Genomic DNA, 17,133 nt, shown 5'->3' on the forward strand with positions numbered 1-17,133 from the left:
AAAATTACTACAACAGGGACAAGCTTTGATTCCTATCTAAAGGAACTGACTACAGAAGTTAGAAAAATCTGCATGACGCTAAAGAGAGAGTTGCATTAGTCTTAATGAGAACACATTGATTATGGCACTCACCTTCATGAGCCATCGTGACTGTGTCCTCTTTGGTGCTGTTATTGTAGATGATGACAGCCGAGGCATTAAAAGCAGCTGCCTTGAGGATCTTCTCCTTGAAGGTGCACTTCCCTCTCTGCATAATGGCCACCCAGTGTGTGGTTTTCGGAGGAACTATGAACCGGGTGGGACAGCAGCCTTGCAAATCCACTGCTAAATAGAAAAGAAAAAAAGAAACAAAGCCTCAATTCTTGTCATCATTTACATTTTGTACATTACAAAACACCGATACAAGTTACACTCATTACACTTATTTGCTCATGCCATTGCCATTTTTTTAACTTTTTGCAGCAATAATAATAGAAATAGATTAAAGTTACTGTATTTTACATTTCACTTTATTTTACATTAATTTCACATCAAACACTGGCATAAATTATACAATTTCTAATAGTGTTGACTATTGACATTTGAATGTTGTCCCAAGACCTGCTGTACAGTACATCACTGTGCATTAACACACCAAAAACTATGTATTATTGTATACCACAATAAAAAGTTGAAGATACTAAGATTTATAAAATAAATAAATAAAAGTAAAAATAAATAAATAAAATAGGCCTAATAATACTTATAATCTGCAAGTACTCATTAAATAAATCAAAAGAGACAGCAAAGACATTTAAAATGACAAAAAAATATTTTTATTTCTCATAAATGGTGCTCTTTTCTATCCTATGCAACTTTCTATCCACAGAAAAAGTCTTTAAAAAAAAAGTATCACTGATTCTACAAGAATATTCCAGAGCTTATTCAGCATTGATGATACAAAATGTTTCTTGAGCACCAAATCAGCATATAAGATTGATTTCTGAAGCATCGTGTGATGCTGAAGACGCCAGTAATAACTCATAAACAATCTTATTCATTCACAGTCCAAAAAAGATCAACTAAAACTCCACTACAAATCCAACTGGAGGAATGGAATTATGAGTAGGTTGTGCTTGAACCCAGACTCACTGTGTTCTGTTGACTTGCATTTCTGATGAAACTTACACTCACCAGCATGACTGAAAGCATATCACCAGTAAACTCATTAGTGATGTAATAGAGTATGTGTGGGCTGCTTGCCTCCCTATTCCTTATGTGACTGCTCCATTGACACTGGAGATTATGGAGGCGCTCTGACAAGTTAGGCTATGCAAACTAAAGCCCTGTCACTTCCAAACACTGACTCATATGTCGAAGCCGCCTGGCCCGCTCTCGAGGAGAGGTGGAACCCCCACAGGGAGGCAGAGCAGGTCACGATAATTGATTGTTTTTAAGAGGTAATACGAAGGTTTTTGCTTGTTTCAGCAGCCAGCCCACCTCACCTCCCCAGCAAAGCCCACTATCCTTCCCTCAAGGCATTCTAGAAAGACTTGTGCACTAAACGCAAAAATGCAGAAAGGAATCTCTTTACCAGTAGGTTTACACACACACACACACACACGAATGCTTGCACTTTCACATATCTGGCCACACTCACACAGACACAAGTTGAAGCAGAATCAAATATTCATCAGTTTGCATCAACACTGAGATAATGATGGTGTTTATATGCACGTGTGTGTGTGTGTGTGTGTGTGTGTGTGTCTGTGTTTACTGGGGTGGAGGAGCAAAAGACGAGTCCAGAAGCTAATAATGTTGGTCCACAAGCTAATATTGTAGGCCCTATGAGCACCATAATATTAGTATCAGCATGAATGATTCATGCTGCTGACCTGGAGCAGCTGATGAGCAGAGCCGAGATAAAGTCGTAATATGAATCCAAAAATCACCTGATATTAAAGTATAAACAGCCTGATGGTACATCAAAAATGGACTGAGAGAAAATAACAAATGCTCACAGGAGGAAATGAATTCACAATGATATATTTCAACAAAAGAACCTTAGCAACAAAATGAAGAGATACATATAGAATCAAATTTTGGCAATAAATATACTGATTTCATGCTCGTGTTCATCAGCACGTTTATTAATGAAATGTTCATGAAATGAAAAGATTTAAATAATTAATATGCCGTAATTGCAGTTAGTACTAAAAGTCCTTTAAGGTCGAGGTCGGTGTTGCGTAGTGCCTCTCTGACTTTGCAGGGTTATCAGTGCTGAAAGGGCATATTTGGGTTCGTAAGGAAAGCTGGTGAAATCTAGTCTTCTATTTGATCTTTCACTAAATTGCGTAATGTTATATAATGAGCAACTCAATGACATCCCAAAACTTAGGGATAAAGCAAGAACACATGAAACCATAGTTTCAGTACAGTTCTGTGCTTCAACTTTGACATGGAAATATTCAAACTGTGAATGTGTGTGTCCTCAGTACGAGAGGATGAGTCCATTTCACTACTTGTGGAATAAAAAGGCACTTCCCTGACTAATTCTATTCCTTTTCACAAGAAAGTATGATTTACAGGTACAAAGTTTTGATTTATAAAGCCTAATTTACACACAATAACTTCCAGAATGTTATGGTATGACTTCAAAACTATTTTTACATCCTGCACGTAGGGGTTATTTCCAACATCACAGAGCTTTAATCTGTAGTGACACTCCTCGGATATTTGAATTCCTAACAGCCACAATATCAGTGTAATGAAAACACAGCAATACGTGCCATGGACACGTAATGAAAACGTGTGTTTAAGTGTCAGTCTTCGGACAGTTAACTTTGAAATTACTGCGAAATGTGCAGTAAGTTTCTTAATTACTGTGGTGGATAAATGTATATAGAGACGTGTATTTTTGTAATGAGCCTTGGTTGGGTTGTGCACAAAAACTAGGAAGCCCCAAAAATTGTGGAATTACATTATCATTCTTCATGAATAAAATATCAATTAGATTATGACTTGGCACATGATTGTTGGATACAACAAGATTCAACACCTCTGACGTGAGACAGAACAAATCCCCACTTTAAAGAGCAGTGCATTTACACTGTATCCATTTCATGAAAAATGCCAAAACTCTCCATCTGTCCGAGAAAAATTAATCAGCAGCAATGCCATCAGTTTGGCTAGTCATCATATGGTAACAACAACTCAAAGTCTCACAGAACATAGTGCCCAGGAACCAGACCCAAATAAAATCCAATACAGTATTTGCATTTTTATCTTTATAATTTTATCCTTTCCTTCAGCTTCAAAACTGAGCCATCCGTATAAAATCTAATACAATTTGTGACTTATCCTTTAGACTAATTCGTGATCTTGGTAGGGCAACAGTGCAGGAATGTGCACACAAGTTTAAAAGTAATCTTAATAAGAAATCTTCCTGGAGAATTGAGATGGATTAAATTCCATCTATTATGTCATCTACTGCAGTGAGAAGTCCTTGTTAAAGTATCTTTTCAGTCATCTTTTCTACTTAATACTAGGAATGTGATTTTAACCGGCTAACCGTTAACCGACTGTTAAGAATTTTGACTGATTAATACAATCAGTTATATGGTTAAAAAGTAATTTTTAGGAATTTCTCAAAATATTTAAAATGTTTGCTGCATGGTTAAAATAGGCCTATGTTACACACACACACACACACACACACACACACACACACACATATATATATATATATAAATGAATGTGTTTTTAGAGAAAGAAAAAACATAAGTGGCGTTTTATTATTTAATTCAGAAATGGGCCTAATGCAGACGTGAAAAACGTTTAGAAACATAGCTAGCTTATTTTAGTTCACCTTATTCCACAACAATCCTTTCAATTAACAGTATTTAGAAAAGAACAACAAGAAGCTATAGCAATAAAAACGACTAGACAAAATGAATTAATTTAGGCTAAAACGAAACTGAGGCCAACGTTGGGTGTCTCATTCGACACAAAATCAAATGTTTCCATATTTGCAATGTGTTTGAATGGCAAATTATTATTTATTATGTACTTAACTTGTGTTTCAATTAGGGATGTGCAACAGTGATCGAGTACTCAAGTACTCGACCGCGACAGCGATGATCGATCACATAAACGATGATCGAAATTATTATTTTTTTTTTTATTATTGGTTATGGCAGCACGTTGGACGGCGCTCCGATCTCTGATTGGTTCGCTTCCCACTTGATACCTCAAAAGATGTTAGAAGACAGATAATCATGGCCTCAAAGTCACATAGTGATGGCTGGCTTCCCTTTGAGAAGAACGATGAAAATACAGTTCAGGGTAAGCTGTGCAGCACCAAGCTGTCACACACATCTACAACAAATATAATCCGCTATCATCTAAAATGTGTACATAAAATATTTGGCGATAACAGAGCGGAACTCAGACGAGCATTGAATCACTTGTCGTAAACTTAAATGCAACGCAGGCAGAACCGAGAAGATGACAAAGCTGTTCGCTGAAATGGTGGTGAAAGATTTGCTGCCCATTAGTTTCAGGGACAGAGAAGGCTTACTTGTCCAGTGGTGTCTGGCTGTTCCTGCAACATCTGTTCCAGCGGAGCGAATTTATTCCGCTAAATGTGAACAGGCTGCGCACTCGGCTCTCATCTGAGCACGTAGACCGCCTTATCTTTTTGAATAGACATTTGAATGTTTCATCGGTCTTGGTAAATATAATATCTATTTTTTTTTTATAATTTTTATTTTAGTTTTGAGTTTTAGCCATAGTTAAAATATCTAGGCTATTGGTCTCTCTTTTATACCTTATAATAGTTGTTTGGTGAACTTTTTTCTTATCTTTTAAAAACTAAGTTTCACCGCTGGATCAAATATGCTGCTAAAGTTATACTGGAAGATAATGTTTTGTTAAAAATAAATGCAGTTGAATAAAGTAGCAAAAAAAGAAAAAGTATCTTTGTGTGTTAATTTCTAAATCACAGACAAATAATGAAATGGTCTTTATAAAATAAAAATGCACTGGATATATTTGTAGCCTATTATACATATTCATAGAGATGACGAAAATTATTTGTTTGTAATAGTTTTTATCTTAAATACATTTTAAATCTCATTCAATTATTTAGCAATAATCAGTGATTTCCATGCTGTTAAATAATATTTTGGTTGATCAGAAAGTGCAAATTGAATACAAAATATTAATTAAATATTATAATACTACATAGGAAATAACGATAGTGACACTAATGTGAATTTATTGTACTTTCGTGTTTGTAAAGCGCAATCCGAGTTACACTTTCGGTCAAGTTCACATCTGCATCTGCGATTTTTTTTTTTTTTTTTCAGATAAAAGTTGCAAGAGCTAGTCTATATCTAATTAATTAACATAAACAATTATGCTGAAATAGCTGCATATCAGAGATTCGTTTCATGCTTATATAAGCAATGCCCGGTAATGATATTGCTCTTAAATGTTTTATTTTTCTATTATTATTGTTAATTTCTTATTAATGATGTTATAATAATGCAGCCGAGCTTTTTTTTCGTCATATTTGTGGGCATAATTCAATTAATATGGCTTTGAAAACGCGCAGGTGGTTTATGGAAAATAAAACTTAACTTAAAAATACAGCTTTATAACAACTATTACACTTAATAACGTAGATGAACATATAGCATAAATCTGCCATACATTTATAATGAGAACTGTATAGGAATCTATAGTAAAATCTGTCCTTGCCCATCTTTCAGCGCGCTGTCATGAAAACGCATCAGCGGGAGCTCGCGCGCGCTCTCTCTCTCGCTCTCGCTCTCTCTCTGTCTGTCTAACGCATAACTTAGCATCCTATTGTGCTGATATAAGTTGTAATGTTACGTCTGATATGCATCTCAGTTATCTGATTTATCATAGGATGTGTCATAGAATTAGCTTTCGTTTATTGGTATTTATTATTATTTATTATTAATAACATTGCTTGATCATAATCATAATCTAACCTGTCCTAATCATGTGTTCATGTTTTCATAGACAGATTTTCATGTCAGATTTTTAAATTTTTATTTTTTCATTTTCATAACAATCTTCAGATTTTTTCATCATATACATTATGGCCATTTTTTTTTCATTGGAAGCAACTACTCCTTTTAGTAAAAAATATAATCGCAATTGTAAAAGGTTTGCCTTTATTTGTGTACATTCACAATAAAAACAAATCTTTATGCTTTTGTAAAAATAAAACTTTAAAGAAAAACAGGCTGCCGCTTTCTGCCATTTGGTTTCCTTTTGTGCAGCACAAAAATGTATATATATAGCTTTATTATGTTTTTCTCTGCTGTAGGTATGTGATGTGATGACCATGTGAATCCTCATGTTCTGTTGTTTTCTGCTTTTTGCGCATGTAAAATTAATTCCCGGGAAACAAATGTTAGTATTTTTAACGGGTCACAGACACTTATCCTTTCTAATTTAATTTAATTCTAATTTAAAATAATCTTGCCAATTATCGGTTAATAATCGGTTAACGAGCATTGGTTAGGAAAAATAACAAAAATGAACATCCCTAATTTAATACACAACCAGAAATAATTTTCAACTTAATGACTCTGTGTGTTCCAAAAGCTTCAGACTTGACTAGAAGCTATCATATTACCTAGCAAAAGCTGGTAAAATCAGGTTTTGTTTGATCTTAGAAAAGAGAAAAAACAATGTCTCTCTGTTTTCATTTTCATTTCATTGCATCAACATTTAAGTGAACTAAATTCAAAGCCTGCAAATGGAACATTCAAAGGTATGTTCTCACATGTCCAAACTCTGCACTCTAGTAAAATGGGGAGAATTACTAATGCAGAACATAAGACAAAAGTTAATGCACTCATCCAAACGGGATCCTGTTCTGAGGCTTTGCCTTTAATGCATCATTACTACCTCACTCAACCATGCAGCTGCAAAATAAACTTATGATGACATGAACATTAATATCAGAACACGATTCTAATGGAACTGTTATCCTGGACATGACCCATATTTTTAGAGCCAGTAACACTGGTTCAGAGGCTGGTCAAGAAATCTGGCACTAGGTCATTTCTGCCAATCATAAGCTAGGACGAACAGATTGTTTGCAAATCAAATCGGGAACTTGTCCAATAGCTAGTTGGTTTTTCACAAATTAAATGCAGTGCCAGAGGGCATGTGCTTCCTAGAAACCCGTCTCCATTAATTCTAATCAGATGATGTGGAGCATGTGAGTTAATCAATGTAAGTTTTAAACCGAATTGATCCCGTGTATCTGACCCCAGTCTGCTTGTCATCACCAGGCAGCGTGGACACATCAGCATTAATTATTATTGGTGCATACTTCTAAAACTAAGCTACATTACATACAGTCAAGTCAACAACTCAGCCATAAACTAAACAATTCATGTTGGAAAACAAACATAAAGCTGCCATTTGATATCACTGCTATTTTGATATCTGATCTTCCTTAACTTCAATAAAAAATGTAATACCATGATGTGTCATGATCTATACCAGGGTTCGTCAACAAAAGGTCTGACAAAAGGGGTTACACTTAAAATATGCATTGAATTACAATGCAATTTTATATTAATTTTGGTTAAGATCACTTATTTTAAATACAATTAATATAATGACGCTAAAACAATGATTAAAATAATTATTCTTATATATATATATATATATATATATATATATATATATATATATATATATATATATATATATATATATATATATATATATATATATGATTAAAATATTATCTTATATCATTAAATACCTTAAGCAATACCTTAAATTATGCCTTTGCATATGTGAACAACTTGGTCTGACTCTGAATATATAATGACTAAACAGTCTACATGTATGCAAAATAACATCTACATGGACAAAATAGATGAACCAACTCACAATTACAAAGCTACACTTTGAAAAAAACTGGAATATCGTACATTCCTATTCATAGCAACCTTGCACTACTAATTTAGTTAGACTTTTAAGACTCTGAAAAAAAAATCTAAAACTGATACTTCTCAACTAGAAATAAAACTGTTTCAGACATAAAACAAAATCATAAAGTGTGTGCAGAACACATCTGCTGCCTTAGACAGCATTCGTTTTTATCTTTGTTTTTCTAGCTCTAACATTGTCCGCATAACCATGACAGGCACGTGCAAGCTTAGGAATGCTAGATACCATCAGCAGAAGCAACAAAATCCTACCATCAGACCACCTGCACTACAACCAGACAAACGTCACAATAACCCATATCTCAGTGAGGTATCTCTCATCTCTCCCTGTGGGAGCCAGAAAGATACAACCTGGTTTTTCAAACCTGAGCAGCTGAAATCTGTTTGTATGCTGTATCTGAAACAGAATGTGATATTTGCATCACAGAAAGAACAATTTTCAGGTTAATCTACTTAATCACTTCAATATTACATAAATCATACATTTAATTCCAGGAAAAGCTTTGAGACAGATGCAGAGTCATTCAGCCACAGCTGAAGATATGTAGGTCAACCCTCCTGACAGAAGTGCACATGAGAACTGTTGACGATGACAAGGCACATCACATCTACTGTATTTAAATCTGACTATCTGGGTGCTAAGAGGTGAAGTTTGCAGCAGAAATACATGCTAGCAGACAAGTGTGTGTGTATGTGTGTGTGTGACTCTACAATTGTCATAGTCGTGAAAATAAAGAAATCTCTTTGAATGAGAAGGTGTGTCCAAACTTTTGGTCTGTACTGTGTATATAACTAGTGGATCACTAGTACAAACTAGGTTCAGACACGACACTAATTTGATCCTCTGCGGCTTGTCTCCTAACATTGTGCTCATCTCAAAAATTACGACCTCACATTCACCGAAACAGAGGAAAATCATGGGTATTAAGAAAAACACAGGCAGCCAATTTGCTTCCTCAACGGTGCTGGCCCTCTCCAACCTCACTTCCTATGACAACAACACCACTGCAATCGATGTCCCAACATTACTCTAGCTCACATTTCCTGCCTGGATCAATTAGAAGCATATGGCACGTCACATGGTTCCTGACCGTTCTTTCATCAGTTTCTTTTAAGAAATGGATTATTCTGTTCTTATTTGGGTAATAGCAAATCAATGAACTGTTTACACGTCACATGAGACTTAAAAAAAACCTCTCACACTGCAACCTGCAGATGTTAACTTCAACTGATTTAACCCATAAAAACATAACAATTGTTTTGTTGGTATAAACTAACGTATTTAAGTAGATTTTTTTCTATTTAATTGAGTTACCATATTGTTCCTGCACTTTAAAGAAATAGTTCATATGTTTATATAAAGATCTGCCATCCAGAATAAAGGTGAGTTGTGTGGATTATTGTGTATGCTTCATGCTTCATGTCTGTTTGGGGGCTTTGCTGGATTGGCTTTATTGGACACTTTACCTCTACACATTGGCAGGTGATTTTCTGTCTCACTACCCATTAGTTAAGTGAGGTTTGTTATGTTGCCAGACCTCTAATGATAGGAGCATCTGGTGAGGAAACTGAGAGAAGAAGAAAATGGTGAGTCACAAGACCTGCACTCACTGCCTTCTCTCTCTTTTTGTGCTCACCACCTTGTTTAGACTGATGAGCCACTGGTAAGCTATCTGAGGGGCAGGAGAAGAGATAAACAGAGGTCAGTCGAATACATTGAGGTCTCCTGAAGAAATATAATCTTGATGCAGTCAAACAGGAAGCAGTGAGCTGCTTGTTTTTTCTGTATAAGACAGGCTCACTTAGGCTTATAGTGACTTAGTAGTTTTTCAAAGGCAAATATGGCACAATCTTATGTTTTTGTTTAGTGCTGGAGCTGAAACTTTATTGGTGATTGACGGTTATCAAGGTTCAGCAACTGCTTTCAAAAACCTATTCTATTATGGCTTGTAAGTGAAATAAAAATGTAAACAAGGATGAACTGATCTATATTAGCCAATATTTTGGTTGCACTTTATTTTACAGTACGTGTACTTCCATGTACTTATAGTGTACTTACAGTGTATTTATCTAAGAAAGTTCTGGTAATACAAGGTAACTACATGGGGTAGGGTTAGGTTTAGGGGTAGGTTCAGGGTTAGTACCTAGTTATTACATAGTTATTGCAATTACTATAATAAGTACATAGTATGTACATGAGAAACAGGACTGTAAAATAAAGTGCTACCAATATTTTTCTTAAACCGGTGATATGTCAAATTCCGAATGTACTTGAATTTTTTATGTGCAGCCTGCATGTTTACGGCTGTTTGTATTTAGAAGTATAAATGTCAAACTTGCGATATGACCAGTTTTAAAATTAACTACTGTAATTCTGTCGATACTATGGCTGCAGATAGTGTGTAGTAACAGAAAAAAATTCTACTAAATGTACAAAAATTACGGAAACCCCAAAGGTTCAAATACAAATCGGAGTATGCTTGATGTAACATGGATGGCGGCAGACAGATGGTTTATGCGTTAATAGTAAATAAGAAAAAAAATGAAGAATAAGAACTTTCTCAAAAAAATAGCACATAAGCTTTTACTATTACTATCATTATTACAGTCAAACTAAAATCCACCAAACAATATTTCCTTCTTACGGTGCATATGAGTTATACATTGACAAAGACTTTTGAATCATTGCTATTTGTTAATTTGTTTTTTTATTAAAGATTACAAGGGCACGAAATATTAACAGAAATATTGATGCGCACAGATGAGTCATTTACAATAAATATTTAATAAAATACAAACATTTTCAATTTTGATTCATCCTGATTTCAATTTTCTGTTTTTAAAATTTCATATAAACTGAACTATTACTATTATAACTATTAACATATACTATTTTCTGACATGTAATTAGTATTACCGCAGTCCCTACTGAGAAGAATCATGACCAGTTTAATCCATGTTATTTAACACTCCAAAAGACTTTGACAGAAACAAGACAAGCCCAAACCCATGCATCTTCCTCTTTAAATGTATGCAGCTGAGAGCAATAACATCCCAAACATTCCTTCCTTTGAGGGAAAATTCTTGGTCAGCTGATCAGTAGTACTAAGCCACTCAGGAATGATTATGCTATAGTGAAAACACAAATGCAGCCATCCTCAGAGTGAGAGAGAGAGAAAGCATCCAAACCTGAAAGTGATTAGAGTAACAGAGGAAGTGGGTGTTACTGCTTTATGTCAGAACTCTGCTCTCTTTTTACACAATCTTCTGCTAAGAATCATTACTTTGCCTCAGATCCAATTGAGATGGCAATAAAAAAGCAGAATCATTTGTGGAAGTTTAGCTTTAGATTTGGTGTGCACACTTACTTTTAAATGATGGAAAGTCTTCTTCAGATATAGGGCAACTCAAACCTGGTCTAAAGTCTCAAGTCAACAGCGCAATGTATTTATTTTTTTGTTATTTAAAAGAACGCGTTAGTAGAAAATGCACCTCTGGGCGAGTCCCCAATGCGTATTCACTTTGCTTATTACACAAAAGGACAGCTCGCAAGCAAGCACAGCAAGATTAAAAATGTAAAAGATTATTATTGTGTTCAGTACATGAATATAAAAATGCCTACATGTAATAATGGATAACCAATGTATGTCTCAGAATTAGGCTACCTATTTGTTCGCACACAAGCAGTTCCATTTCATCTCTGGATACGCATTCTGTCTTTGTGTTTCCAAATTCTGCCGTAACTCATTAGGAGAATAGGGACAACCTGTTTAGAACACAAGTCTGAGCACGCCAACCGTTTTCCCATCGTTAAACTTGCAAAAATGGATTCGGACACGCCATGAGTGCACTGTTTTTTTTTGGGAGCAGTAACTTTCCTCACTTCAAACGGGGGAATGGATGTGCTAATGTCCTTGAGAGAATTTTTCCCATTAAATATAGAGCCCTGTGTCCCTGTTCCAGCTCCTGGCTGGATCAGGATTAATGACCTCCACTGGGTTCACTGACATAATGACCAGTAGGTCAGACAACTGCCTCAGGTCAATTCAACACACTCAGTTAACTAGAACAGCATGTAAGCTAAAACTGGTACAATGAGGAATGGACACGCGACAGAAAACTGCCCTGTTGAGCTCATCAAAAACAAGCCTTAAAAACAGAACACAAAATCTGTGATCAGCAGTATGGATTGCAATGAATGATCGACAAATTCATCTTCCTTAGTCTTACCACAATGGCACTAAACCAAGTCAAAGTGCCCAGCACCTTAAAAAGCATTCTAATGGTCCTATAAATATTGATTAATAATTGATTTACAGAGAATCTCAGTCTCAAGGATTTCTGGTGATTTCTGAGCATCCTGTAACCTGAACAAGCAGAGTATAAAAGAACAAATGGGAAAGAGAGGGAGAGAGAAATATACATCCGAACCCTGGAAGACGACACCAGCCAACCTAAGAATGATTATAGATACTTCACTTCCCTTGAGCCATTCAATACATACAAGAGGATCTAGGAAAAAATAAATGATTCAGCAAAATTTTGAATAACAAGTGCAGCTAATTTAGATTAATATGCCTAAATGTGTCATCTTAAAAAGAAATAGGAGAGATTGATAAAGACAGCCACAGACAGCAGCCACGGCAAAGCAAAGAGCAACTTTGGCCTTAAAGAGCATGGATGGTACTGGTATTATTAAACAAGTTTGCAAAGCAATTGACCTGTCAGTAAGCCCCTCCCCTCTAAAGCAGATGAACCAATGGCAGTCAAGTATCCATTGCACGTGGTGTGGAACTCTGACATCTTCAGGTTTCATTGCCATTGAGAAACATTGGAAGATGCAAAACTGTCATCTGAAGTTGTCATACTCTCATTAGGTTACAATTATAATCGGTTCAAGCACAACATTAATGTCATCTTGCCAGCTAAAGTTAAAGTTAATGAGACAATGCTATTACAAACCTAAACAGCGAACTGTTCTCACATCATGTACAGTGTAAGTCAAAAACACATAAACAAAGGTCTAGATTTCAGTGCCTCTCCATATTAAACTGGTTAAATGTACACTAATTTAATCGTACTCTGGACTACATGAACATTGTTGATCCTGCATGTTGTCATTGGCAATTGTGACAACCATAACCTGAAACTTCTCCCGTTGTATTGTGATCTGTAAACTAAACCATAAATCAATGTGACAATTTATCGCAATATTTCCAGCCACAAGACGTTGGGTTGAGAACCGAAAACCAGTTCTCATTCAGAACTGGTTTATGTTGTTTTGAAAAGAACCGGAAACCATGAGCAATGTCTATGTTTCAGTTCCGAAAACAGTTCTGGTGCGACACGTGACCAAGCGCTGTGAGCAGCCTCGCGCCGGTGTTCTGACGATTCAGCATTTCCTGTTAAGGATGTCACAAACCAAATAACAGATACACTGCCATTCTTACCATTATTTTTTTAATAGTTGTTAAATGATTTCAATGGAACCAGAACTATTAGGCAGAACTGGAACCGGAAAATATTTAACGATTCCAAAGCATACTCTGGCAGAAAGTTTCAATATTTATTTTAAACACACAAAAGATCTGAATTCATACTTACACTGTGGCTGTTTACCACTTTAGCTTACCGGAGCAGCAGTACCTCCAGACATCTTGGGGTAGCGCATCCCAGACTACAGATGTTTAAAGGAAATTAAATTGTAATTCACATCGAAGAAGAAATACGAGCGTAATGGTTGACCAACAACAAATCAGAGATGCACCAGCATCTTTTGTTTATGGAGATGAGAACTAAAAAAACTGCACCAGGTATTTTGTTGTTGTAGCTATACAGATATCATGATGCATTTTTATAGGATTGTCTAGCAATATATTGATTAACGCAGAAAACGCTGTATTCGTGATATTATTGTATCATGAGCCATGTATCGGGATTCATTTTGTATCGTGAGATACCCTGCGATACCCACCCCTACTGTAAACCCTTGCTTCGAGGAAGGAGCATTATGTATGGAATGGCATTACTATAATTACAAACAAAGCAAACCAGACTTCTGTCCTTTATCACATACGTCACTGACTTTTCAGAGCACACAGTGGAGTGGCCTCTTCAGGGGAGGTTATGTAAGTATATAGTACGAAAGGTGTACAGTTTTGTTTACTGAATCATTTCAAGATAATCAGCCAAAGGACTGACTATCCACAAGGTCTCATACACAGAAAGCAACTGTCAGTATCAAGGGTAAGAAAAATGCAGAAACTCCACTGAACGACCAGCAGACTTTTTCTGAAGCTTTCTCAATATCAGTTTTCTCCTTTGTTTGTGCACAACAGAGGAAATGACACGGCAGTCCTGTTAAGATGTCAAATATCACAGGAAGTTTCTAATCTGCAAACCCACACTTTACTAAAATGACTTTCAAAGATGATCTCTTCAAAAAAGCAAGACGGATTTTCACATATTTTCAACTGTGACAATAAAAACAAACCATAAAATGTATTAGGTTCACTATGTAGACAAAAACACAGTATCAACATCCATTTTGGACAAAGTCTTTTGTAAGGTTTCTAGCTCAAACTGGTCATTAGCTAGTAATGTACTGGCCCAAGGTTACCTAACATATTTCATGCTTAAGACAGTTTAGCTGGTCTCTCAGCCTAATCAGTCAGGTTCCACAATTTTCTAGAATGTGTGGTTTTAAGTTCAACCAGCTGAAGACCAGGGCTCCATTTCCCAAAAGCATCACAAGTTTAAAGGGGTGGTTTTTTGCGATTTAACTTTTTCACTTTGTTAATTAGTATAATGTTGCTGTTTTAGTATAAAAAGCAACAACTGAACTATTCCTCTCCTGTGTCTCTCCACATCACCGTAATTCCATTTTGGAGAATATGAACTGAACACAAACTGTGTATGCTATACTGTGTCAGCCGCGCCACAAGGATATGTTTTCTGCTTGTATTTACACTTTGATTTGAAAGAAAACAGTGCATCAATGCAGCGTGGCTGACACAGAAAAGGGTAAGCTGCCTGCGTTCAGCTCATATTCTCCAGAATGGAGCTACAGTGATGTGGAGAGACACAGAGGAGAGGAATTGTTGAATAAAGTCATTATTTTTGTTTTATTTGTGTACAAAAAGTGTTCTCGTCTCTTCATAACGTTACGGTTGAATCACTGATGGCAGATTGACTAATCTGATGATACTTTTCTTGACCTTGACAGTGTATTTTACTTAACACTCACAAGCCTCCCAGTTTTCCGTTTTCCGAAGATGGGAGTATTATAATTGTTACTATTAACTCTGATAAGTGAAGAGCTGTAAAGAAAATATTTGTATTATATATATATATATATATATATATATATATATATATATATATATATATATATTTATTTTTTTCACACCTGTATATATATATATATATATATATATATATATATATATATATATATATATATATAGACACACACACACACACACACACACACACACACACACACTCACCCCCATTAACGGCAGCAGGTGCGATCACGATCCCCTTCGCCTCTGTTTTGGGGGAATTCTGCCCGTAGCGCCCGTCATTCTTCGTAAATATCTGTTGAGGATTGCCTTTATGGTCCAGAACGGTGGCGTTGACCGTGGCGCTATAATAATCCTCCTTGTTCACCATAGTTTTGTCGGCACCGATAGACAGCGTACACCTGGGCGAGACGAAGGCGAGGAGGAAGGCAAGAAGGCAGCTGCTGCATGACGCCGGCGCGGCCAATCTCTTCAGCATCTTCAGCAAGGTCTTCACCGATCAAAGTAACCCGACTCTGCGAATCTTTCAACGGTCAGCGCTCTGTCTCAAGAGCCCTCATGTAAACATACTGTCCTCCTTTCAAGCCACAACGTTCATATGAAGAGCCATGCGGCGCTTCCCCTGATAGACAGAAAGAAGGAATGGGTAACGTTAGATAGATTTCTCCACGTTACTGACTTGGCAACAAAAATGAGTGTATTTCATGCGATGACAACAAAATGAGTGTATTTCACCAGAGAGGTTGGGTTCATATAATGTTCCCCGTTTTGTTGTATTAAAGGCGGTTAGCTTGTCTAACGTTACAGGTAATTTAACTAGTACATAGGCTTTTTAACGACTGTTAAATGTAATCATCTGTATCTGTTCTGCTGTTAGGGCAGCTTTGTTCGTGCAACCAGCCCTTACAACCAATTGCTATGCAACAAAAACACCTTTCCTCACGAGGTGAGATTTTGATTTACTTAAAAAAAGGTTCTGACGTGATATCTTACCTGTTCGGTCACTTCCACCTGTATTATTTACAGTCAGACACTCTCTTTGTTGGGGTATTTCACAGCCGTGGCTTGTTCGGCCATAGACAGACCGATGCTGTTCTGCTCGCCTTTTTTCGTCTTCGCAACACTGAGCCGTACTCGAGTGCGCATGCGCGACGCAGCGCGTCTCTCTGTGAGATCAGATCAGTGGGCGGGAAAGACAGGGCCACATCACCATCATTTCAGTGCGTGTATACTGGCCCTTAATAATCACTCATCTACTACCAGTCGTACCATTTAATGTGAAGAGTCTACAAGTTAACAAGTAATTGTTTATGTATTTAATGTGTATTAGAGGTTTTGAAGGCTATTTTATAAATATTTTCTGTATTGCTAGTGATCAGAGCTGATTAATTCCAGTTTGCTCATCTGAAAGATCAGATGATGTTTATGAGAAGCATGTAAAGCAGAGTACAGTACTGATGACGCCATAATGCACCTTCCAAATTAAACGGTAAATTTAACGTTGTTCTGTTTAGGGTTTCGAGCTTTTTGAAAATCTTACGTCAAATTGTGCCTTGTTTGTAAACCAATCCACAGTAAAATGAAAATAAAGTTCATGCACTATTCCCTAATATTGGCATCAGAACAAAAGTTGCCGTTTTGGCAGACTACGTTGAATATAAGCTGATTTTAGACAGGACAAAGCTGAGTTCTGAAACTTACAGGATGTTTTTATTACACAATGACCTCTTATGCCAAAAGTTTTTTTTTAGTTCAAGACCCCATTAAATAAGTGACAGTAGGCCTAACAATTTACAATAAGGTTTGTCAACATTGTCTATACATTATCTAAATTAACAATA

General features: G+C 36.2%; 1 protein-coding gene across 4 annotated transcripts in view; it reads right to left on the reverse strand.

The window, feature by feature from the left end:
* Nucleotides 1-16,500, reverse strand: part of LOC127971390 (E3 ubiquitin-protein ligase RNF130) — a 42,797-nt gene extending 26,297 nt beyond the window's left edge. For 2 of the 4 annotated variants that reach the window (XM_052574374.1, XM_052574376.1), the window contains exons 1-3: nt 16,286-16,450; nt 15,497-15,914; nt 133-324 (exon numbers count right to left, since the gene is read on the reverse strand). In XM_052574374.1, coding sequence (XP_052430334.1) covers nt 133-324; nt 15,497-15,770 — 466 coding nt within the window. In that variant the 5' untranslated portion in view covers nt 15,771-15,914; nt 16,286-16,450. Of the gene's footprint in view, nt 1-132; nt 325-15,496; nt 15,915-16,285 lie in introns of all 4 variants that reach the window. The other 2 variants (XM_052574373.1, XM_052574375.1) reach the window with 2 other exon arrangements.
* Nucleotides 16,501-17,133: the final 633 nt, after the last annotated feature.

This window comes from Carassius gibelio, chromosome B14, assembly GCF_023724105.1.
Source record: "Carassius gibelio isolate Cgi1373 ecotype wild population from Czech Republic chromosome B14, carGib1.2-hapl.c, whole genome shotgun sequence".
NCBI lineage: Eukaryota > Metazoa > Chordata > Actinopteri > Cypriniformes > Cyprinidae > Carassius > Carassius gibelio.